This window comes from Tachypleus tridentatus, chromosome 9 (genome assembly GCF_004210375.1).
Source record: "Tachypleus tridentatus isolate NWPU-2018 chromosome 9, ASM421037v1, whole genome shotgun sequence".
NCBI classification, from domain to species: Eukaryota; Metazoa; Arthropoda; class Merostomata; order Xiphosura; family Limulidae; genus Tachypleus; species Tachypleus tridentatus.
The window spans coordinates 150,389,534-150,417,119 of record NC_134833.1 but is presented as its reverse complement, the minus strand read 5'-3'; the positions used below and the strand labels follow the sequence as shown (position 1 = coordinate 150,417,119).

At 30.1% G+C, this 27,586-nt stretch overlaps 1 protein-coding gene across 3 annotated transcripts; it reads left to right on the top strand.

Annotated features, from left to right (window-relative positions):
- Positions 1-1,107: 1,107 nt before the first annotated feature.
- Positions 1,108-26,584, top strand: LOC143226652 (proteinase inhibitor-like). Of its 3 annotated transcripts, none has more exons than XM_076457885.1 (3): positions 1,108-1,320; positions 1,611-1,781; positions 26,199-26,584. In XM_076457885.1, the coding sequence occupies exons 1-3, from the start codon at positions 1,260-1,262 to the stop codon at positions 26,207-26,209; spliced, it is 243 nt and encodes an 80-aa protein (XP_076314000.1). In that variant the 5' UTR covers positions 1,108-1,259; the 3' UTR covers positions 26,210-26,584. The 3 variants fall into 3 exon arrangements, with proteins under 3 accessions (XP_076314000.1, XP_076313998.1, XP_076313999.1); XM_076457883.1 differs by lacking the exons at positions 1,108-1,320; positions 1,611-1,781 and adding exons at positions 22,383-22,580; positions 24,973-25,149; XM_076457884.1 differs by lacking the exons at positions 1,108-1,320; positions 1,611-1,781 and adding exons at positions 22,505-22,580; positions 24,973-25,158.
- The last annotated feature ends 1,002 nt before the right edge of the window (positions 26,585-27,586 follow it).

The window sequence follows — 27,586 nt, the reverse complement described above, 5'->3', positions numbered from 1 at the left end:
CTACCAAGGAGCGTATAACGAAAACATGATGGGAGATGAAATTTGGGGGCTGATATGTGAAAGTGATTTACATTACAGTCGCAAATCTCGAAAAACTACTCACTTCTAAACATGTTTGTATAACTTTAGTATAAATACATGTAAATCTTGATTCATACGTTGTTTTATTCAGACTTGATGTAAATAAAATGTGCAAGTTTGCCCGTTTTTACATATAAAATAGGTTAATTTCTAAATTTCATTATCCAGGTCACAAAAGCAAAGTTTGAAGGGAATAATGGTCATTTTCTGTACTTTTACAACACAAACAGTTAAGAAATAACACATACTATCCAGGAACAAAATGTGTGTTACATCGTGTTATTTAAGTCAAAGTATTTCCACAACAAATTTTAGGAACATTATATTAGATTAATAACGCTAAGAAAATATTGTTTTCATATATTTATTATCAATCGAAAATGATGCGAAATGCATTTTACGTGTCTTACTCGAAATATTCCTCATACAGTTTTGTTTGTTTTGAATTTCGTGCAGAGAAAGAAACCTTCACGAATATATAAAACAATAATTTCTTATGATTTATAAACGATTTCATTTCTTTCTTTCTTTAGGCGGAATATTACATAATGGCCTCTGTGTACTTTAGTATTAACAGGCATCAAACCATGAATTTTACAGTTATAAGACCTCACGCTGAATATATCGCTGAATGAATAGATGACTAACTGACTGATTTATCTGAGTTTATTTCAACCTTGTTACGTGTTACATTAACAACTGTAACTATCTTATTCTAGTAACAACCACAACAAAATAAATCAATACCTTTATTTTTACAATATATATAAATTGTTATTAAAGGAAAATTCATTCTAACTCAGTTCTATTTTGTGTTGTCATGACGAATAAAAATTATGTTTACTTATCTCATTAGTTCTACATTTTCTTAAAGAAAGCGTTTAAATAAATATAAAAACAAGAGAGGCCTAAAACACGTGATAAAAGTAACTTTGTAACTTCTATTGTCTATAACTCAATAGCTTAAGTGAAACCAGTCAGTAAAACTTGTAAAAATGAAAGTCCTGCTTTCTTCAGACGATAAGTAACCTCATAAGGTCACGTGACTGTTACTTTCTATTTGTTATCAAGGTGTTTCTGGGAAGCATCGTGTTCGTTACTGATAAATTTAATACAAAAGACAGCCACCAAGAATAAACAGCTATTTCATGTCCATCAGTTGAGACAAACGAACAAAAATGTTTGGAAAGGTGATTTTGTTTCTTTTGTTGACGTCACTTAGCTTCTCACTAGCCACAGGTATAGTTCTCTTTTGTTACGTCTTCTGTAAGATTCATTTCTGTTATAACCGTAAAACAATACAATTATTAATTATTTTAAAGTTTCATACTCTTGAATAACACTGAAAAATAACTGTATTCCAGGATTCCCGAAATGTGAAATTTGAAAACATTAATCAATATTAGGGTTAAGTGTCATAAGTACAAATGCTTGTCATGAAACAATTATTATACTAAGTGACTGCCCACCTAAAGTTTATCAAACGTAATCTATACAGTAATAACAGAGATTGCTTGATACCGTCACAGATCGTGGTAAAGACTGCAAATCTCCACCTGATTCAGGACGTTGTAAGGCCTATTTACCTAGGTATTACCATGATACATACAGCCACCAGTGCAGGATATTTATTTATGGTGGTTGTGGCGGGAATAGAAACCGATACAAAACAATAGCAGACTGCTTGACCGCTTGTTCAGGTTTGTTTAATACAGTTTCCTTTCATTTTGTTCTGTATAAACATTTTGCATTTCGAGGTATTTATACTGTAGTATATTGAACGTGAATATATATATATTACAGTTACTAAAACACTACTTGCTAAAACTGTGGAAACTTAAAAACGTTCAACGTACACAACATGTATATTTATAACACTAACATCAGACCAACAACTCTAGGTACATTCATGTAGTTGGAATACCAATAATATACATATTGATTCTGTAACACGGAAGATGAAAGTTTCCCGGAAATACGTAACATGATGCACTACAAAAAGCTGATACATTGTTCTGTCTAATTTCCTTACTTGATGTATCTAAACAAACACGTGTTCAGTAGATTTATAAAGGAACATATCATTCCTTTTGATAGATTATTTTAGATTTCTAATAGTAGACAATATGAAACTAACTTAGAGTCATTTATTTTTTTATATTACATCGTTTGTCTTGGGAATAAAAGAAGTAACAGGCAGTGACAAACTTAGTTATCTAATAACCTACAAGTGATATGTTGTTAGTCAATAAACTATAGGTTATATATCATTTTCTAATAAACTAGAACTTACATATCGTTATCTAATAACCTAGATGTTATATTTTATTATCTAATAACCTACAGGTTATATATTGTTATCCGATAATCGACAATATATGTATAATTATCCAGTGAGCCACGGGTGATATACAGCTATCCAGTAAACCACATTATATACCGTTATTCGGTAAACTACAGATTATGTTTTGTTATCCAATAAGCTACAGATTATATTTTGTTATCTAGTAAGCTACAGATTATATTTTGTTATCTAGTATGCTACAGATTATATTTTGTTATCCATTAAGCTACAGATTATATGTTGTTATCCAATAAGCTACATATTATATTTTGTTGTCCAATAAGCTACGGATTATATTTTGTTATTCAGTAAGCTGCAGATTATATTTTGTTATCTAGTATGCTACAGATTATATTTTGTTATCCATTAAGCTACAGATTATATTTTGTTATCCAATAAGCTACAAATTATATTTTGTTGTCCAGTATGCTACAGATTATATTTTGTTATCCAATAAGCTACGGATTATATTTTGTTATTCAGTAAGCTGCAGATTATATTTTGTTATCTAGTATGCTACAGATTATATTTGTTATCTAGTAAGCTACAGATTATATTTGTTATCTAGTAAGCTACAGATTATATTTGTTATCTAGTAAGCTACATATTATATTTGTTATTCAGTAAGCTACAGATTATATTTCTTATCCAGTATGCTACAGATTATATTTTGTTATCCATTAAGCTACAGATTATATTTGTTATCCAGTATACTACAGATTATATTTTGTTATCCAGTAAGCTACAGATTATATTTTGTTATCCAATAAGCTGCAGATTATATTTTGTTCTCCAGTATGCTACAGCTTCTATTTTGTTATTCAGTAAGCTGCAGATTATATTTTGTTCTCCAGTATGCTACAGATTATATTTTGTTATCCATTAAGCCATAGATTCTATTTTGTTATCCATAAAGCTAAAGATTATATTTTATTGTTCAGTATGCTACATATTATATTTTGTTATCCAATAAGCTACAGATTATATATTGTTATCCAGTAAGCTACAGATTATATTTTATTGTTCAGTATGCTAAAGATTATACTTTATTGTTCAGTATGCAACAGATTATATTTTGTTATCCAATAAGCTACAGATTATATATTGTTATCCAGTAAGCTACAGATTATATTTTGTTATCCATTAAGTTACAGATTATATTTTGTTATCCAATAAGCTACATATTATATTTTGTTGTCCAGTATGCTACAGATTATATTTTGTTATCCAACAAGCTACAGATTATATTTTGTTATTCAGTAAGCTGCAGATTATATTTTGTTATTCAGTAACCTGCAGATTATATTTTATTGTCCAGTATGCTACAGATTATATTTTGTTATTCAGTAAGCTACAGATTATATTTTGTTATCCAGTAAGCTACAGATTATATTTGTTATCCAGTAAGCTACAGATTATATTTGTTTTCCAGTAAGCTACATATTATATTTGTTATTCAGTAAGCTACAGATTATATTTTGTTGTCCAGTAAGCTACAGATGAAATTTGTTATCTAGTAAGCTACAGATTATATTTGTTATCTAGTAAGCTACATATTATATTTGTTATCCATTAAGCTACAGATTATATTTGTTATCCAGTATGCTACAGATTATATTTTGTTATCCATTAAGCTACAGATTATATTTTGTTATCCAATAAGCTACAGATTATATTTTGTTATCCAATAAGCTACAGATTATATTTTGTTATTCAGTAAGCTGCAGATTATATTTTGTTGTCCAGTATGCTACAGATTATATTTTGTTATCCATTAAGCCATAGATTGTATTTTGTTATCCATTAAGCTACAGATTATATTTTATTGTTCAGTGTGCTACAGATTATATTTTGTTATCAATAAGCTACAGATTATATATTGTTATCCAGTAAGCTACAGATTATATTTTATTGTTCAGTATGCTACAGATTATACTTTATTGTTCAGTATGCTACAGATTATATATTGTTATCCAGTAAGCTACAGATTATATATTGTTATCCAGTAAGCTACAGATTATATTTTGTTATCCATTAAGCTACAGATTATATTTTGTTATCCAATAAGCTACATATTATATTTTGTTGTCCATTATGCTACAGATTATATTTTGTTATCCAACAAGCTACAGCTTATATTTTGTTATTCAGTAAGCTGCAGATTATATTTTGTTGTCCAGTATGCTGCAGATTATATTTTGTTATTCAGTAAGCTACAGATTATATTTTGTTATCCAGTAAGCTACAGATTATATTTGTTATCCAGTAAGCTACAGATTATATTTGTTATCCAGTAAGCTACATATTATATTTGTTATTCAGTAAGCTACAGATTATATTTTGTTATCCAGTAAGCTACAGATTATATTTGTTATCTAGTAAGCTACAGATTATATTTGTTATCTAGTAAGCTACATATTATATTTGTTATTCAGTAAGCTACAGATTATATTTGTTATCCAGTATGCTACAGATTATATTTTGTTATCCATTAAGCTACAGATTATATTTGTTATCCAGTATGCTACAGATTATATTTTGTTATCCAGTAAGCTACAGATTATATTTGTTATCTAGTAAGCTACATATTATATTTGTTATTCAGTAAGCTACAGATTATATTTGTTATCCAGTATGCTACAGATTATATTTTGTTATCCATTAAGCTACAGATTATATTTGTTCTCCAGTATGCTACAGTTTATATTTTGTTATCCATTAAGCTACAGATTATATTTTGTTATCCAAAAAGCTACAGATTATATTTTGTTATCCAAAAAGCTACAGATTATATTTTGTTATCCAATAAGCTACAGATTATATTTTGTTATCCAATAAGCTACAGATTCTATTTTGTTATTCAGTAAGCTGCAGATTATATTTTGTTGTCCAGTATGCTACAGATTATATTTTGTTATCCATTAAGCCATAGATTGTATTTTGTTATCCATTAAGCTACAGATTATATTTTATTGTTCAGTATGCTACAGATTATATTTTGTTATCCATTAAGCTACAGATTATATTTTGTTATCCAATAAGCTACATATTATATTTTGTTGTCCAGTATGCTACAGATTATATTTTGTTATCCAACAAGCTACAGATTATATTTTGTTATTCAGTAAGCTACAGATTATATTTGTTATCCAGTAAGCTACAGATTATATTTGTTATCCAGTAAGCTACATATTATATTTGTTATTCAGTAAGCTACAGATTATATTTTGTTATCCAGTAAGCTACAGATTATATTTGTTATCTAGTAAGATACAGATTATATTTGTTATCTAGTAAGCTACATATTATATTTGTTATTCAGTAAGCTACAGATTATATTTGTTATCCAGTATGCTACAGATTAAATTTTGTTATCCATTAAGCTACAGATTATATTTGTTATCCAGTATGCTACAGATTATATTTTGTTATCCAGTAAGCTACAGATTATATTTTTTATCTAGTAAGCTACAGATTATATTTGTTATTCAGTAAGCTACAGAATATATTTGTTATCCAGTATGCTACAGATTATATTTTGTTATCCATTAAGCTACAGATTATATTTGTTATCCAGTATGCTACAGATTATATTTTGTTATCCAGTAAGCTACAGATTATATTTGCTATCTAGTAAGCTACATATTATATTTGTTATTCAGTAAGCTACAGATTATATTTGTTATCCAGTATTCTACAGATTATATTTTGTTATCCATTAAGCTACAGATTATATTTGTTATCCAGTATGCTACAGATTATATTTTGTTATCCATTAAGCTACAGATTATATTTTGTTATCCAATAAGCTACAGATTATGTTTTGTTATCCAATAAGCTACAGATTATATTTTGTTATTCAGTAAGCTGCAGATTATATTTTGTTGTCCAGTATGATACAGATTATATTTTGTTATCCATTAAGCCATAGATTGTATTTTGTTATCCATTAAGCTACAGATTATATTTTATTGTTCAGTGTGCTACAGATTATATTTTGTTATCCAATAAGCTACAGATTATATATTGTTATCCAGTAAGCTACAGATTATATTTTATTGTTCAGTATGCTACAGATTATACTTTATTGTTCAGTATGCTACAGATTATATATTGTTATCCAGTAAGCTACAGATTATATATTGTTATCCAGTAAGCTACAGATTATATTTTGTTATCCATTAAGCTACAGATTATATTTTGTTATCCAATAAGCTACATATTATATTTTGTTGTCCATTATGCTACAGATTATATTTTGTTATCCAACAAGCTACAGCTTATATTTTGTTATTCAGTAAGCTGCAGATTATATTTTGTTGTCCAGTATGCTGCAGATTATATTTTGTTATTCAGTAAGCTACAGATTATATTTTGTTATCCAGTAAGCTACAGATTATATTTGTTATCCAGTAAGCTACAGATTATATTTGTTATCCAGTAAGCTACATATTATATTTGTTATTCAGTAAGCTACAGATTATATTTTGTTATCCAGTAAGCTACAGATTATATTTGTTATCTAGTAAGCTACAGATTATATTTGTTATCTAGTAAGCTACATATTATATTTGTTATTCAGTAAGCTACAGATTATATTTGTTATCCAGTATGCTACAGATTATATTTTGTTATCCATTAAGCTACAGATTATATTTGTTATCCAGTATGCTACAGATTATATTTTGTTATCCAGTAAGCTACAGATTATATTTGTTATCTAGTAAGCTACATATTATATTTGTTATTCAGTAAGCTACAGATTATATTTGTTATCCAGTATGCTACAGATTATATTTTGTTATCCATTAAGCTACAGATTATATTTGTTCTCCAGTATGCTACAGTTTATATTTTGTTATCCATTAAGCTACAGATTATATTTTGTTATCCAAAAAGCTACAGATTATATTTTGTTATCCAAAAAGCTACAGATTATATTTTGTTATCCAATAAGCTACAGATTATATTTTGTTATCCAATAAGCTACAGATTCTATTTTGTTATTCAGTAAGCTGCAGATTATATTTTGTTGTCCAGTATGCTACAGATTATATTTTGTTATCCATTAAGCCATAGATTGTATTTTGTTATCCATTAAGCTACAGATTATATTTTATTGTTCAGTATGCTACAGATTATATTTTGTTATCCATTAAGCTACAGATTATATTTTGTTATCCAATAAGCTACATATTATATTTTGTTGTTTAGTATGCTACAGATTATATTTTGTTATCCAACAAGCTACAGATTATATTTTGTTATTCAGTAAGCTACAGATTATATTTGTTATCCAGTAAGCTACAGATTATATTTGTTATCCAGTAAGCTACATATTATATTTGTTATTCAGTAAGCTACAGATTATATTTTGTTATCCAGTAAGCTACAGATTATATTTGTTATCTAGTAAGATACAGATTATATTTGTTATCTAGTAAGCTACATATTATATTTGTTATTCAGTAAGCTACAGATTATATTTGTTATCCAGTATGCTACAGATTAAATTTTGTTATCCATTAAGCTACAGATTATATTTGTTATCCAGTATGCTACAGATTATATTTTGTTATCCAGTAAGCTACAGATTATATTTTTTATCTAGTAAGCTACAGATTATATTTGTTATTCAGTAAGCTACAGATTATATTTGTTATCCAGTATGCTACAGATTATATTTTGTTATCCATTAAGCTACAGATTATATTTGTTATCCAGTATGCTACAGATTATATTTTGTTATCCAGTAAGCTACAGATTATATTTGCTATCTAGTAAGCTACATATTATATTTGTTATTCAGTAAGCTACAGATTATATTTGTTATCCAGTATTCTACAGATTATATTTTGTTATCCATTAAGCTACAGATTATATTTGTTATCCAGTATGCTACAGATTATATTTTGTTATCCATTAAGCTACAGATTATATTTTGTTATCCAATAAGCTACAGATTATGTTTTGTTATCCAATAAGCTACAGATTATATTTTGTTATTCAGTAAGCTGCAGATTATATTTTGTTGTCCAGTATGATACAGATTATATTTTGTTATCCATTAAGCCATAGATTGTATTTTGTTATCCCTTAAGCTACAGATTATATTTTGTTATCCATTAAGCCATAGATTGTATTTTGTTATCCATTAAGCTACAGATTATATTTTGTTGTCCAGTATGCTACAGATTATATTTTGTTATCCAACAAGCTACAGATTATATTTTGTTATTCAGTAAGCTGCAGATTATATTTTGTTATTCAGTAACCTGCAGATTATATTTTGTTGTCCAGTATGCTACAGATTATATTTCGTTATTCAGTAAGCTACAGATTATATTTTGTTATCCAGTAAGCTACAGATTATATTTGTTATCCAGTAAGCCAGAGATTATATTTGTTATCCAGTAAGCTACATATTATATTTGTTATTCAGTAAGCTACAGATTATATTTTGTTATCCAGTAAGCTACAGATTATATTTGTTATCTAGTAAGCTACAGATTATATTTGTTATCTAGTATGCTACAGATTATATTTTGTTATCCATTAAGCTACAGATTATATTTGGTGTCCAGTATGCTACAGATTATATTTTGTTATCCAGTAAGCTACAGATTATATTTTGTTATCCAATAAGCCACAGATTATATTTTGTTATCCAATAAGCTACAGATTATATTTTGTTATCCAATAAGCTACAGATTATTTTTTATTGTTCAGTATGCTACAGATTATATTTTGTTATCCAGTAAGCTACAGATTATATTTGTTATCCAGTAAGCTACAGATTATATTTGTTATCCAGTAAGCCATAGATTATATTTGTTACTCAGTAAGCTACACATTATATTTGTTATCCAGTAAGCTACAGATTATATTTGTTATCCAGTAAGCTACACATTATATTTGTTATCCAGTAAGCTACAGATTATATTTGTTATCCAGTATGCTACAGATTATTTTTGTTACTCAGTAAGCTACACATTATATTTGTTACTCAGTAAGCTACACATTATATTTGTTATCCAGTATGCTACACATTATATTTGTTACTCAGTAAGCTACACATTATTTTTGTTATCCAGTAAGCTACATATTTGTTACTCAGTAAGCTACAGATTATATTTGTTATCCAGTAAGCTACACATTATATTTTGTTATCCAGTAAGCTACGCATTATATTTGTTACTCAGTAAGCTACACATTATATTTGTTACTCAGTAAGCTACACATTATACTTGTTATCCAGTAAGCTACAGATTATATTTGTTATCCAGTATGCTACAGATTATATTTGTTACCTAGTAAGCTACACATTATATTTGTTACTCAGTAAGCTACACGTTATATTTGTTATCCAGTAAGCTACACGTTATATTTGTTATCCAGTAAGCTACAGATTATATTTGTTACTCGGTAAGCTACACATTATATTTGTTATCCAGTAAGCTACAGATTATATTTGTTATCCAGTATGCTACAGATTATATTTGTTACCCAGTAAGCTACACATTATAGTTGTTATCCATTAAGCTACAGATTATATTTGTTATCCAGTAATCTACAGATTATATTTGTTATCCAGTAAGCTACACATTATATTTGTTATCCAGTAAGCTACAGATTATATTTGTTATCCAATAAGCTACAGATTGTATTTTGTTATTCAGTAAGCTGCAGATTATATTTTGTTATTCAATAAGCTACAGATTATATTTTGTTATCTAGAGTGCTACAGATTATATTTTGTTATCCATTAAGCTACAGATTATATTTTGTTATCCAATAAGCTACATATTATATTTTGTTGTCCAGTATGCTACAGATTATATTTTGTTATCCAACAAGCTACAGATTATATTTTGTTATTCAGTAAGCTACAGATTATATTTGTTATCCAGTAAGCTACAGATTATATTTGTTATCCAGTAAGCTACATATTATATTTGTTATTCAGTAAGCTACAGATTATATTTTGTTATCCAGTAAGCTACAGATTATATTTGTTATCTAGTAAGATACAGATTATATTTGTTATCTAGTAAGCTACATATTATATTTGTTATTCAGTAAGCTACAGATTATATTTGTTATCCAGTATGCTACAGATTAAATTTTGTTATCCATTAAGCTACAGATTATATTTGTTATCCAGTATGCTACAGATTATATTTTGTTATCCAGTAAGCTACAGATTATATTTTTTTATCTAGTAAGCTACAGATTATATTTGTTATTCAGTAAGCTACAGATTATATTTGTTATCCAGTATGCTACAGATTATATTTTGTTATCCATTAAGCTACAGATTATATTTGTTATCCAGCATGCTACAGATTATATTTTGTTATCCAGTAAGCTACAGATTATATTTGCTATCTAGTAAGCTACATATTATATTTGTTATTCAGTAAGCTACAGATTATATTTGTTATCCAGTATTCTACAGATTATATTTTGTTATCCATTAAGCTACAGATTATATTTGTTATCCAGTATGCTACAGATTATATTTTGTTATCCATTAAGCTACAGATTATATTTTGTTATCCAATAAGCTACAGATTATGTTTTGTTATCCAATAAGCTACAGATTATATTTTGTTATTCAGTAAGCTGCAGATTATATTTTGTTGTCCAGTATGATACAGATTATATTTTGTTATCCATTAAGCCATAGATTGTATTTTGTTATCCCTTAAGCTACAGATTATATTTTGTTATCCATTAAGCCATAGATTGTATTTTGTTATCCATTAAGCTACAGATTATATTTTATTGTTTAGTATGCTACAGATTATATTTTGTTATCCAATAAGCTACAGATTATATATTGTTATCCAGTAAGCTACAGATTATATTTTGTTATCCATTAAGCTACAGATTATATTTTTTTATCCAATAAGCTACATATTATATTTTGTTGTCCAGTATGCTACAGATTATATTTTGTTATCCAACAAGCTACAGATTATATTTTGTTATTCAGTAAGCTGCAGATTATATTTTGTTATTCAGTAACCTGCAGATTATATTTTGTTGTCCAGTATGCTACAGATTATATTTCGTTATTCAGTAAGCTACAGATTATATTTTGTTATCCAGTAAGCTACAGATTATATTTGTTATCCAGTAAGCCAGAGATTATATTTGTTATCCAGTAAGCTACATATTATATTTGTTATTCAGTAAGCTACAGATTATATTTTGTTATCCAGTAAGCTACAGATTATATTTGTTATCTAGTAAGCTACAGATTATATTTGTTATCTAGTATGCTACAGATTATATTTTGTTATCCATTAAGCTACAGATTATATTTGGTGTCCAGTATGCTACAGATTATATTTTGTTATCCAGTAAGCTACAGATTATATTTTGTTATCCAATAAGCCACAGATTATATTTTGTTATCCAATAAGCTACAGATTATATTTTGTTATCCAATAAGCTACAGATTATTTTTTATTGTTCAGTATGCTACAGATTATATTTTGTTATCCAGTAAGCTACAGATTATATTTGTTATCCAGTAAGCTACAGATTATATTTGTTATCCAGTAAGCCATAGATTATATTTGTTACTCAGTAAGCTACACATTATATTTGTTATCCAGTAAGCTACAGATTATATTTGTTATCCAGTAAGCTACACATTATATTTGTTATCCAGTAAGCTACAGATTATATTTGTGATCCAGTAAGCTACACATTATATTTGTTATCCAGTAAGCTACATATTATATTTGTTATCCAGTAAGCTACACATTATATTTGTTACTCAGTAAGCTACACATTATATTTGTTATCCAGTAAGCTACAGATTATATTTGTTATCCAGTATGCTACAGATTATTTTTGTTACTCAGTAAGCTACACATTATATTTGTTACTCAGTAAGCTACACATTATATTTGTTACTCAGTAAGCTACACATTATTTTTGTTATCCAGTAAGCTACATATTTGTTACTCAGTAAGCTACAGATTATATTTGTTATCCAGTAAGCTACACATTATATTTTGTTATCCAGTAAGCTACGCATTATATTTGTTACTCAGTAAGCTACACATTATATTTGTTACTCAGTAAGCTACACATTATACTTGTTATCCAGTAAGCTACAGATTATATTTGTTATCCAGTATGCTACAGATTATATTTGTTACCTAGTAAGCTACACATTATATTTGTTACTCAGTAAGCTACACGTTATATTTGTTATCCAGTAAGCTACACGTTATATTTGTTATCCAGTAAGCTACAGATTATATTTGTTACTCGGTAAGCTACACATTATATTTGTTATCCAGTAAGCTACAGATTATATTTGTTATCCAGTATGCTACAGATTATATTTGTTACCCAGTAAGCTACACATTATAGTTGTTATCCATTAAGCTACAGATTATATTGTTTATCCAGTAATCTACAGATTATATTTGTTATCCAGTAAGCTACACATTATATTTGTTATCCAGTAAGCTACACATTATATTTGTTATCCAGTAAGCTACAGATTATATTTGTTATCCAATAAGCTACAGATTGTATTTTGTTATTCAGTAAGCTGCAGATTATATTTTGTTATTCAATAAGCTACAGATTATATTTTGTTATCTAGAGTGCTACAGATTATATTTTGTTATCCATTAAGCTACAGATTATATTTTGTTATCCAATAAGCTACATATTATATTTTGTTGTCCAGTATGCTACAGATTATATTTTGTTATCCAACAAGCTACAGATTATATTTTGTTATTCAGTAAGCTACAGATTATATTTGTTATCCAGTAAGCTACAGATTATATTTGTTATCCAGTAAGCTACATATTATATTTGTTATTCAGTAAGCTACAGATTATATTTTGTTATCCAGTAAGCTACAGATTATATTTGTTATCTAGTAAGATACAGATTATATTTGTTATCTAGTAAGCTACATATTATATTTGTTATTCAGTAAGCTACAGATTATATTTGTTATCCAGTATGCTACAGATTATATTTTGTTATCCATTAAGCTACAGATTATATTTGTTATCCAGTATGCTACAGATTATATTTTGTTATCCAGTAAGCTACAGGTTATATTTGTTATCTAGTAAGCTACAGATTATATTTGTTATTCAGTAAGCTACAGATTATATTTGTTATCCAGTATGCTACAGATTATATTTTGTGATCCATTAAGCTACAGATTATATTTGTTATCCAGTATGCTACAGATTATATTTTGTTATCCATTAAGCTACAGATTATATTTTGTTATCCAATAAGCTTCAGATTATATTTTGTTATCCAATAAGCTACAGATTATATTTTGTTATTCAGTAAGCTGCAGATTATATTTTGTTGTCCAGTATGATACAGATTATATTTTGTTATCCATTAAGCCATAGATTGTATTTTGTTATCCCTTAAGCTACAGATTATATTTTGTTATCCATTAAGCCATAGATTGTATTTTGTTATCCATTAAGCTACAGATTATATTTTATTGTTTAGTATGCTACAGATTATATTTTGTTATCCAATAAGCTACAGATTATATATTGTTATCCAGTAAGCTACAGATTATATTTTGTTATCCATTAAGCTACAGATTATATTTTGTTATCCAATAAGCTACATATTATATTTTGTTGTCCAGTATGCTACGGATTATATTTTGTTATCCAACAAGCTACAGATTATATTTTGTTATTCAGTAAGCTGCAGATTATATTTTGTTATTCAGTAACCTGCAGATTATATTTTGTTGTCCAGTATGCTACAGATTATATTTTGTTATTCAGTAAGCTACAGATTATATTTTGTTATCCAGTAAGCTACAGATTATATTTGTTATCCAGTAAGCCAGAGATTATATTTGTTATCCAGTAAGCTACATATTATATTTGTTATTCAGTAAGCTACAGATTATATTTTGTTATCCAGTAAGCTACAGATTATATTTGTTATCTAGTAAGCTACAGATTATATTTGTTATCTAGTATGCTACAGATTATATTTTGTTATCCATTAAGCTACAGATTATATTTGGTGTCCAGTATGCTACAGATTATATTTTGTTATCCAGTAAGCTACAGATTATATTTTGTTATCCAATAAGCCACAGATTATATTTTGTTATCCAATAAGCTACAGATTATATTTTGTTATCCAATAAGCTACAGATTATATTTTGTTATCCAGTAAGCTACAGATTATATTTGTGATCCAGTAAGCTACACATTATATTTGTTATCCAGTAAGCTACACATTATATTTGTTATCCAGTAAGCTACACATTATATTTGTTACTCAGTAAGCTACACATTATATTTGTTATCCAGTAAGCTACAGATTATATTTGTTATCCAGTATGCTACAGATTATTTTTGTTACTCAGTAAGCTACACATTATATTTGTTACTCAGTAAGCTACACATTATATTTGTTATCCAGTATGCTACACATTATATTTGTTACTCAGTAAGCTACACATTATTTTTGTTATCCAGTAAGCTACATATTTGTTACTCAGTAAGCTACAGATTATATTTGTTATCCAGTAAGCTACACATTATATTTTGTTATCCAGTAAGCTACACATTATATTTGTTACTCAGTAAGCTACACATTATACTTGTTATCCAGTAAGCTACAGATTATATTTGTTATCCAGTATGCTACAGATTATATTTGTTACCTAGTAAGCTACACATTATATTTGTTACTCAGTAAGCTACACGTTATATTTGTTATCCAGTAAGCTACAAGTTATATTTGTTATCCAGTAAGCTACAGATTATATTTGTTACTCGGTAAGCTACACATTATATTTGTTATCCAGTAAGCTACAGATTATATTTGTTATCCAGTATGCTACAGATTATATTTGTTACCCAGTAAGCTACACATTATAGTTGTTATCCATTAAGCTACAGATTATATTTGTTATCCAGTAATCTACAGATTATATTTGTTATCCATTAAGCTACACATTATATTTGTTATCCAGTAAACTACACATTATATTTGTTATCCAGTAAGCTACTCATTATATTTGTTATCCAGTAAGCTACAGATTATATTTGTTATCCAGTAAGCTACATATTATATTTTGTTATCCAGTAAGCTACAGATTATATATCTTTTTGGATATAACAGGTTATAAAATTGTTATACATCCACATTTAGTAACCTAAATGTTACACATTGTTATCTATGAAACCACAATTTATATATTTTTATCCGATAAACTACAAGTTATATGTCATTATCCAATAAATTACAGGTTACATGTTATTATCAGATATATTTCACGTTATACATCATTATTAAATAACCTGCAGGTTATATAACGGTCCAATAATTTGTAGGTTATACAACATTATGCAATAACCTGTGGGTTACATGTTGTTATAAAATAAACTACAATTTATATATTGTTTTCTAAAAAAAATCTATGTCATTATCCAATAACCTACTGTTTATATGTCATTTTCCGGTAAACTACAGGTTATAAATTATTATCGTATAATCTACAGTACGTCAGGAATGTTACAAACTGTAAACCTACCTACTTAACAAAACTAATATTTGATTAATATCACAATAACGGCTTGTACCTTGTTCATGGAGACAGAGACCCTTAAACATGTTTGTGGTACATTAAGAGCCTAGAATATTTTGCAGCAAGTAAACCTGGAAAATTAACTTTTTACACACAGCTAGATAACATATAATATTAACGGTTAATGTGTTGATACAATGCTCTTGAACATAAATAGAAAGGCTATATACAACATATAACAGACACTTGGTACTGCAAATGGTATGTTGAATATGTTCACATAACCGTGTGTACCACATTCTGAATTGTATTCTGTGAACTACAATACACATCTCCAATTACTGTAATCTACTGGGTAGCAAGTGTGTTGTTTTTGATAACTCTTGACAAACATGCTACTAGGGTTCAAACTTAGTGGACAACACTGAAGGTCAGTATATCTCACACTCATATACTTCAGTGTTCCTTTTCGAAAGGTTGCGACATCCCATGGTTTCTGCTTCTGTGCTGCCATCTACAAAACTCAAATATCCCACATGTGCTTGTCAGACGTCACAATTATTACACGTGTATGTTGAAAATTTGTATTTTTCCAAAGAAAAAAGAAAGTTAATACTTTTGTTCCAAGAAAACTTGTTAGTCTTACCCAACAATTATCTGAACAATGTGGTTCAAGAGAGGGAAAAACAAAGCATTGTTGAACAATAGTTTATCAAGAGTTGAAAACATATCTTACCTGGACATAATATCGTATTATAGAGGCCTGTAATCTGAAAACGTAACCATCTCTTGTTTTCTTCTTCTGATTAAAGTGAGGGAAACTAGTTTGCAGTTTTCACTACCTACTTTACCATAACTAACAAAACAGTGTGCAGTTTTCACTACCTACTTTACCATAACTAACAAAACAGTTTGCAGTTTTCACTACCTACTTTACAATAACTAACAAATCAGTGCGCAGTTTTCACTACCTATTTTACTATAACTAACAAATCAGTGTGCAGTTTTCACTACCTACTTTACTATAACTAACAAATCAGTGTGCAGTTTTCACTACCTATTTTATCATAACTAACAAAACAGTGTGCAGTTTTCACTACCTACTTTACTATAACTAACAAATCAGTGTGCAGTTTTCACTACCTACTTTACTCTTACTAACAAATCAGTGTGCAGTTTTCACTACCTACTTTACCATAACTAACAAAACAGTGTGCAGTTTTCACTACCTACTTTACTATAACTAACAAAACAGTGTGCAGTTTTCACTACCTACTTTACTATAACTAACAAATCAGTGTGCAGTTTTCACTACCTACTTTACTATAACTAACAAATCAGTGTGCAGTTTTCACTACCTACTTTACTATAACTAACAAATCAGTATGCAGTTTTCACTACCTACTTTACTATAACTAACAAATCAGTGTGCAGTTTTTACTACCTACTTTACTATAACTAACAAATCAGTGTGCAGTTTTCACTACCTACTTTACTATAACTAACAAATCAGTGTGCAGTTTTCACTACCTATTTTACCATAACTAACAAAACAGTGTGCAGTTTTCACTACCTACTTTACCATAACTAACAAAACAGTGTGCAGTTTTCACTACCTATTTTACCATAACTAACAAAACAGTGTGCAGTTTTCACTACCTACTTTACTATAACTAACAAATCAGTGTGCAGTTTTCACTACCTACTTTACTATAACTAACAAATCAGTGTGCAGTTTTTACTACCTACTTCACTATAATTAACAAAACAATGTGCAGTTTTCACTACCTACTTTACTAAAACTAGCAAACAGTGGTTTTGTGCGTCACTGTTAAAGTTTCAAAATACCTGAAATTCTGACTTTACTACAACTTATGTTCCATTATTTTCTGACTGTACTACAACTTATGTATCCATTACGTTCTGACTGTACTACAACTTATGTATCCATTAAGTTCTGACTGTACTACAACTTATGTATCCACTAAGTTCTGACTGTACTACAACTTATGTTTTCACTAAGTTCTGACTATACTACAAGGTGTGTACCTACTGAGTTCTGACTATACTACAAGGTGTGTACCTACTGAGTTCTAACTATACTACAACTTATGTATCCACTAAGTTCTGACTGTACTACAACTTATGTATCCACTAAGTTCTGACTATACTACAACTTATGTATCCACTAAGTTCTGACTATACTACAAGTTATGTATCCACTAAGTTCTTACTATACTACAACTTATGTATCCACTAAGTTCTGACTATACTACAACTTATGTATCCACTAAGTTCTGACTATACTACAACTTATGTATCCACTAAGTTCTGACTATACTACAACTTATGTATCCACTAAGTTCTGACTATACTACAAGTTATGTATCAACTAAGTTCTGACTATACTACAACTTATGTATCCACTAAGTTCTGACTATACTACAATTTATGTATCCACTAAGTTCTGACTATACTACAAGTTATGTATCCATTAAGTTCTGACTATACTACAAGGTGTGTACCTACTGAGTTCTAACTATACTACAAGTTATGTATCTACTAAGTTCTGACTATACTACAAGATATGTATCCATTAAGTTCTGACTATACTACAACTTATGTATCCATTAAGTTCTGACTATATTACAAGGTGTGTACCTACAATGTTCTGATTATAATATACTTTCTGTATTTACTACGTCCTGACTATAATACAAAGAGTATATCCACTAATATCTGACTGTACTAGAAGATGTATATCCACTAAGTTCTGACTGTACTAGAAGATGTATATCCACTAAGTTCTGACTGTACTAGAAGATGTATATCCACTAAGTTCTGACTGTACTAGAAGATGTATATCCACTAAGTTTTGACTGTACTAGAAGATGTATATCCACTAAGTTCTGACTGTACTAGAAGATGTATATCCACTAAGTTTTGACTGTACTAGAAGATGTATATCCACTAAGTTCTGACTGTACTAGAAGATGTATATCCACTAAGTCCTGACTGTACTAGAAGATGTATATCCACTAAGTTCTGACTGTACTAGAAGATGTATATCCACTAAGTTTTGACTGTACTAGAAGATGTATATCAACTAAGTTCTGACTGTACTAGAAGATGTATATCCACTAAGTCCTGACTGTACTAGAAGATGTATATCCACTAAGTTCTGACTGTACTAGAAGATGTATATCCACTAAGTTTTGACTGTACTAGAAGATGTATATCCACTAAGTTTTGACTGTACTAGAAGATGTATATCCACTAAGTTTTGACTGTACTAGAAGATGTATATCCACTAAGTCCTGACTGTACTAGAAGATGTATATCCACTAAGTCCTGACTGTACTAGAAGATGTATATCCACTAAGTTCTGACTGTACTAGAAGATGTATATCCACTAAGTTTTGACTGTACTAGAAGATGTATATCCACTAAGTTTTGACTGTACTAGAAGATGTATATCCACTAAGTTTTGACTGTACTAGAAGATGTATATCCACTAAGTTTTGACTGTACTAGAAGATGTATATCCACTAAGTTCTGACTGTACTAGAAGATGTATATCCACTAAGTTCTGACTGTACTAGAAGATGTATATCCACTAAGTTTTGACTGTACTAGAAGATGTATATCCACTAAGTTTTGACTGTACTAGAAGATGTATATCCACTAAGTTCTGACTGTACTAGAATATGTATATCCACTAAGTTCTGACTGTACTAGAAGATGTATATCCACTAAGTTCTGACTGTACTAGAAGATGTATATCCACTTAAGTTCTTAACATTGTTCACAGAAATATTTCTACACAATAATGAAACTCTGGTGTGTAAGGAGGTTTCCATTGTATTTTAAAACAGTGTAAGAACTGTAGATAACTTAGAAACTAATAATTGTTAGAAGTAAAGAGATAGGTCTGAGAATATTGCGGTCCTTAGATCTTAGTCAGTAAACTACAGGGAAGGCAGCTAGTCAGTAGTACCCACTGCCAATAAGGTAGATACTCTTGCCTGATCCAGAACTGAAAATTGATCATAATTCCTCTAGTGCATTCACGAAGTGTGGAGTGATAAGGGCTAGCGAATCAAACCACTAGCCACGTCAGGGTTGGTTCAGTAAGATGATTATATTGGGTGAGTTGATAAGGGTGGATACAGAATGAACGTGTGGGACTTTTATACACTGTTACTAAGCTGGGTCCTGTATGGACGAACTCCGTTGAATGATGGCACGGATTCTTTTTGGACTGTAATCTCTTCGTCGAGAGCTGTGGTTTCACTGAAATGTGTCAATGAAAGCGATATTTAAGTCCATACAAATCATGATAAACAGGACTATTATTATAAAAAGTCCAGACCTGTTCTAGAAGATACCTAAAGAGACTGCTCTTCAAACCAGTTTTGAACAAATATAGAATGGAAGATTTCTACTATAGAAGGTAATGCTTGTATTTACTTCCTGTGGTATGACATCAGAAACGTGTTTAATTGCTTGACGGTCCAGAATTTGTTCTTGTTGAAGGAAGTTGGAAGCAGCAGAGAAACACGCTATGTGACTACATGCGTTACGAGGTTAAATGCAAATCCTTTAAGTATATAAAACTAGAGGTAAATTTAGTCCTCAGGATGTTCCTGTTAACTGACAGGGAATATATTCGGGAGGTGATTTTCTGGTTAACAGTTGACATCCGAGTCTTCCAGATTAGATGTTTGTCGAAAACAATAAGAAGACATTTGATTACACTAAAAACGATGGGTGGGTACATGGTCGTATTGTACGTTAAATAGGAATATATTGTGACGAAATATTAATAATACATAGGACAAGAATGTACGTATCTGGTCTAGGGGACAATAACATAAGAACCTATTGACTGTGATTGTATTTACTGTAACACGTGATTGTATTTACTGTAACACAGATGAAGTAATAGTGCAGAGAATATTTGGGCAATCCTTCATGTAACAGTAACACTCGAATGATCCTTTTATCTTACTTTGAAGAAACTGGTTTGTAGTGTAGAATTAACCGACTGTTTATAGTATAAAATTAACGGAGTGGTTCATGCTATAAAATTTCCATGGTATTGAACTATTGTTTTGTCCACCTAGTGGCTCAGTGATCACTCCTTAGGTATGTAATTATGAAACCGGATTCTGATACCTAAGGTGGGAATTGCCTTGATATATTATTGTGTAGTCTTTTCTTTCAATCAAAAGAAATCACTACTACAGTTGTAATAAACAGAATTAAACAACTTATTCATACTTCGGAATATCGATTTGATTTCTATGTACAGTCTTGTTTTGCTGGTTTTTGAATCTCGCGCAAAGCTACACGAGAGCTATCTGTGCTAGCCGTCCCTAATTTAGCAGTGTAAGACTAGATGGAAGCCAGCTAATCATCACCACCCACCGCCAACTCTTGACTACTCTTTATCAACGAATAGTGGGATTGACCGTAGAATTATAACGCCCCCACGGCTGAAAGGGCGAGCATGTTTGACGCGACGGGGATGCGAACCCGCGACCCTCAGATTACGAGTCGCACGCCTTAACGCGCTTGGCCATGCCGGGCCTGTACAGTCTTAACTGACTGGTTCACTAATCTAGTTGCAACAATTAATCACTTTATAATTATTCCACGAGAACTGTCTCTGCTGGTAAGGCTTAACTAACCTTGGATTCATCACGACTTTTCTTCTTGTAAGTAAACAAATGTTTAAACAGGATTTGTTGGCGTCAGCATTTTCCCTCTCTGGTTCACGTTCGAATCTTGTCAAGGCCACCTAACGTAATGTATAAATATCTTGAGAAACGAGACACACAGTAAGCTCATCAGGTCACCAGTATGTATTTGTTTTTTCGTACTCAAGAACAGAGCTACACAATGGGCTATTTATTCTGTGCACATTGTAAGTGTAAAAATATTATTTTACCTTATAATTCTTGAAACCTGCAAACGATATAAACAGAAATGTTGAGAATTGTGGAAGGGAAAACCTGTAATCCAACCTTTCATCAGACTAAAGGACAACAAAAAATAACTTTTCACAACATAACAAACCATATAGAAATAAGGAACCGTTTATATAGTCGAATTTATCCAACTCTTGAAATTCTGCCTATTACCCATATGCCCCCGAAATGTATTTTTACACAACTGATTAACAACACTTCCCCATAACTACATTTTGTTTAATTGTAACAGAAATCAGATTACTGCACGATAACATTTTGAACACGACTCAGGTTTTATGTTTTCAATATTTAAAGAAAGGGAAGAAAAAGAAAGAAAGAAAAATGTACAACAGATAGACAGACAAACTAAAAATAATAAAAACTGAGAATACATTTTACTATTTCGGATTCTGTATTGTCTGACCATGAAACAGAGTGTGATTACAGCAGGGTTTTTCCCTAGTGAGGTAAATTACCACATTGTTAGCGGAGAGAAACTTCCTATATAAGAGTTAACGTCACCACGGGTAAGTATCCACAATCCAAATGTCTCGAAAAGTATTGTTGTTCGTTGTTGGGATTTTGTTGTACGTCGCAGTTACTGCAGGTAAGTTTGGTAATTCTTTGGGACTGATTTGTTTTCAATTTCACGCAAAGCTACAGGAGGGCTATCTGCGCTGACCGTCGCCAATTTAAAAGCGTAAGACTAAAGGAAGGGCAGCTACTCAGCACCACCAACCGCCAAAAGTTGGGCTACTCTTTTATCAATGAATAGTGGAATTGACCGTCACATCATAACGTTGCAACAGCATACAGAGCGAGCATGTTTGGTGTGACAGGGATTCGAACCCACGACCTACATATTACGAGTCGAATGTCTCAAGCACCTGGCCTTGACAGGTTCCAATTCTTTAGGAAAACATGTAAACAAGCTAATTATATATATTTATATATATATATATATATCTGTGTGTGTGTATGTATCTTTCTATCATGTCACGATTTTAGTTCGTAATCTTTACTGTAGATCAAAGTAGTTAATCTAGATAATATTCGAATCGAACCAATCTCTTCTTTTCTGCGGAAATTACGTAATATCCTTCCTCCCATATCCACTGGTTTTTATATCTACCAATCACGTATAGTTTCATTTTGAAAAGTTAATTGTTTTAAAGTACGGATCATTTTCATTTATAACTATAACTACTTTTCACTCAATAAGCAGATACTTTAAAAATTAGAAAGATTGAAAGTAATCAGCTTGTTCATGTACAGGAACTATTTTGTTCTGCCCTACTATTGTCTTATGGTAATCAGCTTGTTCATGTACAGGAACTATTTTGTTCTGCCCTACTATTGTCTTACGGTAATCATTTTGTTCATGTACAGGAACTATTTTGTTCTGCCCTACTATTGTCTTATGGTAATCAGCTTGTTCATGTACAGGAACTATTTTGTTCTGCTCTACTATTGTCTCATGGTAATCAGCTTGTTCATGTACAGGAACTATTTTGTTCTGCTCTACTATTGTCTTATGGTAATCAGCTTGTTCATGTGCAGGAACTATTTTGTTCTGCTCTACTATTGTCTTATGGTAATCAGCTTGTTCATGTGCAGGAACTATTTTGTTCTGCTCTACTATTGTCTTATGGTAATCAACTTGTTCATGTACAGGAACTATTTTGTTCTGCTCTACTATTGTTTTACGGTAATCAGCTTGTTCATGTACAGGAACTATTTTGTTCTGCTCTACTATTGTCTTATGGTAATCAGCTTGTTCATGTACAGGAACTATTTTGTTCTGCTCTACTATTGTCTTATGCTCGACATGGCCAGGTGAGTTAAGGCGTGCGACTCGTAATCTGAGGGTCGCGGGTTCGAATCTCGGTAGCACCAAACATACTCGCCCTTTCAGCCATGGGGGCGTGATAATGTGACGGTCAATCCCACTATTCATTGGTAGAAGAGTAGCCGAAAATTGGCGGTAGGTGGTGATGACTAGCTACCTTCCACTGCTACCTTCTTACACTGCTAAATTAGGGACGGCTAGCGCAGATAGCCCTCAAGTAGCTTTGTGCGAAATTCAAAACAAACAAACAAGTGTGAAGACGACACATGCTTTCAGAAAGTAGTACTATATATATCATCTTAACGTTTAGATAGATCAGGGTAAATAAATTAATGTATAATTTGATAAAAAAGACATATAATGTTAGATGTAAGGTAAAAAAAATAGTATAAAATTAAATAAATTCTAAGGTTTAAGTGTGAAGTTTATTGGAAATATCAAGTTATATTTGACAGTAACTTTAACATGTTCACATGATACTAACGGACTAATTCTCTACTTTTAATTAGTTTCTGTATTTTAAAATTATATCTTATAAAGATTACGCTATGGTAATTCTATTTGTAATCACAAAAGGTACTAAAATGCTTCAGTCTCAAACGAAAACAATAAAATCTGTACCCATAAAATACATAATAAATATATACTTTTGTTGTAAACATAACGTTTTCTAAACATTGTAACTTTATCTGTCTACAATATTCCATTTTTAGCCACTTTCTGGTTTGGAGTGCTAAGAGACATCTTATGAGCACAATGAACTAAACAGCAAACTACTGACATTGCCGGGTTTTTTAATTTGAGCACGCAAACCACCTAAAGGTGTTGCTATTACTTAAATAGTGGGATTCACTATAACATTTATAACGCACCAACAGCTAAAAATGCGAAACGTATTTGGTTATAAGGTGTCTCGGAACCAAGAACAGTGAATCTCGTTGGGACAGATTAACCATTATGCCCCAAATGAAATGTTTTCTTCTTTTATTACAATTTAAATACCCTAGTAATTATTGGGCAATAAACAGTACAATATTTTTTTTTCACATTAAGACATAAATATATTTTATATTAAAATAACACTAGTATCTTTAGATATACCTCTAGTGGTGAGAAATACAATCAAGGTATTAATTTTTTCTTTTTGTAGCTAAAGGACCCTTTCTGGACTGTACATCACCTCCAGTAACAGGTCCATGTCGTGCAGAATTTAAACGTTACAATTATAATACAAGAACCAAACAATGTGAACCATTTATATACGGTGGTTGTAAAGGGAATGGAAACCGGTACAAATCTGAACAGGATTGTTTGGATGCTTGTTCAGGTTTCTAAAGTAGGCTTACAATTTAAGTTTCAATAAAGATCCTAATTATTTCAAATTTAAAATTATACACAGAAAATCAGTAACAAATGTAATAATCATGTAATTAAGATTATTTATACAAAATTATTATTATTAATTATTCTATCACTTTCCTAAACCAAGTTAGAAACCAAGTTTAGAAGTGAAGAACACGAATTATATTAGGACTAAATTAATAATATAGAAAATTAGTTTTCATATTATAAGGTAGACAGTTCATCAAAATATAATCTGTGTTGAAGGATGAATACGTGAAATATTGTTCATAATAGTGAACAGTATTTTATTAATACAATAAACTACACGTACTCAACAGTGTACAAACACGTGATTGTTAACACCAAGTTCTGATGATATCAAGTAGTATATTACTGTTAAAACAAAATAAATTATTGTTAATACAAAGATAGTACATTATTATTAATTATACTTAGTACAAGTTGTTAATACAAACTGGTGGATTACTGTATTATAATAAATTTACCACAAAGTGACACTTTGTACGTTACAGTTACAAACTACAATAACAATTAATACATGTTTGTCCATTCATGCACAACCTTAGCTGTTATTACTTGGTTATTTACTCAGCTCGTAGCATGTGAAAAACAACCTCAGTTTGGAATATATGAACATATCTTGACCAAGAGTGCAGTACACTACTGTCAATACCAAGTAATGTATCATCGTTACACAAAGTATTCCATTACAGTTAACATCAAGAACATGTTTTTCACCAGTATTACATTATTATTAGGAACACGTGGTGCATTACTGTTAAACTCATTGAGTGAAACAATAAAAAACGTTCGTTTGTTTACAATTTTGAGTTAAGATAATTTTGTTTGTTATTGTATTGTATTATTGAATTAATTTATAAAGATATGAACTGTTTAGTATTTAAAACCTAAATAATATCATATAAAGATTCTATAAATATATTTGTTACATATGAACACTGACAACCATGAACGAAACGACCCTAACCAACATCTACTTTCATGTTTCAGGTTCACGTTAGGCCTTACGTCCCTAGACGAAGACGCTTCACGGACTCTGTGATAACCACGATACTTTATATTTTCAAATATTGTTGTTATGTGTGTTTCTACATATACGTGTTCAATACCTTCACTTCTCTCTATTCTTATAATAAAAAGATATAAAGGAAACCAATAAATATCTGTATTTCTGAATTAATCTTTGTTTTACTGGTATATCATTTAATATCGTGAATAATTTGTTGTGCCACAATAACGTTCAGAATTATTCTATTAGGAACATTTTGGGAGAAACTAAACCTATTCACGTATCATTTGTCGACATATGAATTACATTGTCTTCCTTATTTCTGAATTTAATGTAATTAATTCAATTAAAAATAATACATTTGTTATAGTTTTATCTTGTATTTGTTTGTAACACTGTTCAAAATAGAAACGTTTGTTCTTCACTCTAATAATTAGACAAGCATCATAAAATATACTTCATACTTTCAAATGTGGTTGTGTTATAAAAGTAACAATCAGTACCTGAGCATGTTTCAAATTATTCTTGATAACAAAATTATAGAGTAAAAATAAATAATTAATTAAATGCAAACTCAAGTGATCCCAGTACAGGTATTAGTGGATAAATACTTTGTGTGTAGTTTTATATGTAACTGTAATAGAACATCAACAAGTTTATAGTGAACTAACACTAACAACAAACACGTTTCTCTGTTTGTTTTATTGTCTGAAGACATTGAAATAAGACGAATGTCATAAGTAATGAAGAATAATCTGGATTGATTATAGCCGTTAGATAAACTTACGTGTCAACATACGACAATAGATAACGAAGTAGATCACGTGCTTCTGGACAGCCATGACATCATAGTTCCAGTGTAACAACATAATATTTATCATCATCTTTGTTTGTTTTTTGGAATTTCGCACAAAGCTACTCGAGGGCTATCTGTGCTAGCCATCCCTAATTTAGCAGTGTAAGACTAGATGAAAGGCAGCTAGTCATCACCACCCACCGCCAACTCTTGGGCTACTCTTTTACCAACGAATAGTGGGATTAACCGTGACATTATACGCCCCCACGGCTAGGAGGGCGAACATGTTTAGCACGACGCGGGCGCGAACCCGCGACCCTCGGATTACGAGTCGCACGCCTTACGCGCTTGGCCATGCCGGGTCATTATCATCATCTCTCAACATGACAATAATTAATACAGTTGGTATAATACAGTAACTCGTTAGTTACTTAAATCTCCTAACCAGTTAAATGGTCCTGAAAAGGACACTTATCATTAATGTATTAGTTCCATGGATTTCCTATATATTTATATTTATATTATCTTAAAACAATTATATCGTGAAATTATTAAAACTTAATTATTGGCTCT

Excerpts from the sequence above, each read along its gene's own strand:
- LOC143226652 (XM_076457883.1), top strand. The coding sequence starts at position 22,520 with ATGTCTCGAAAAGTATTGTTGTTCGTTGTTGGGATTTTGTTGTACGTC. Across the intron at positions 22,581-24,972 it reads GTACGTCGCAGTTACTGCAG|CTAAAGGACCCTTTCTGGAC; the intron begins GTAAGTTTGGTA and ends TTCTTTTTGTAG.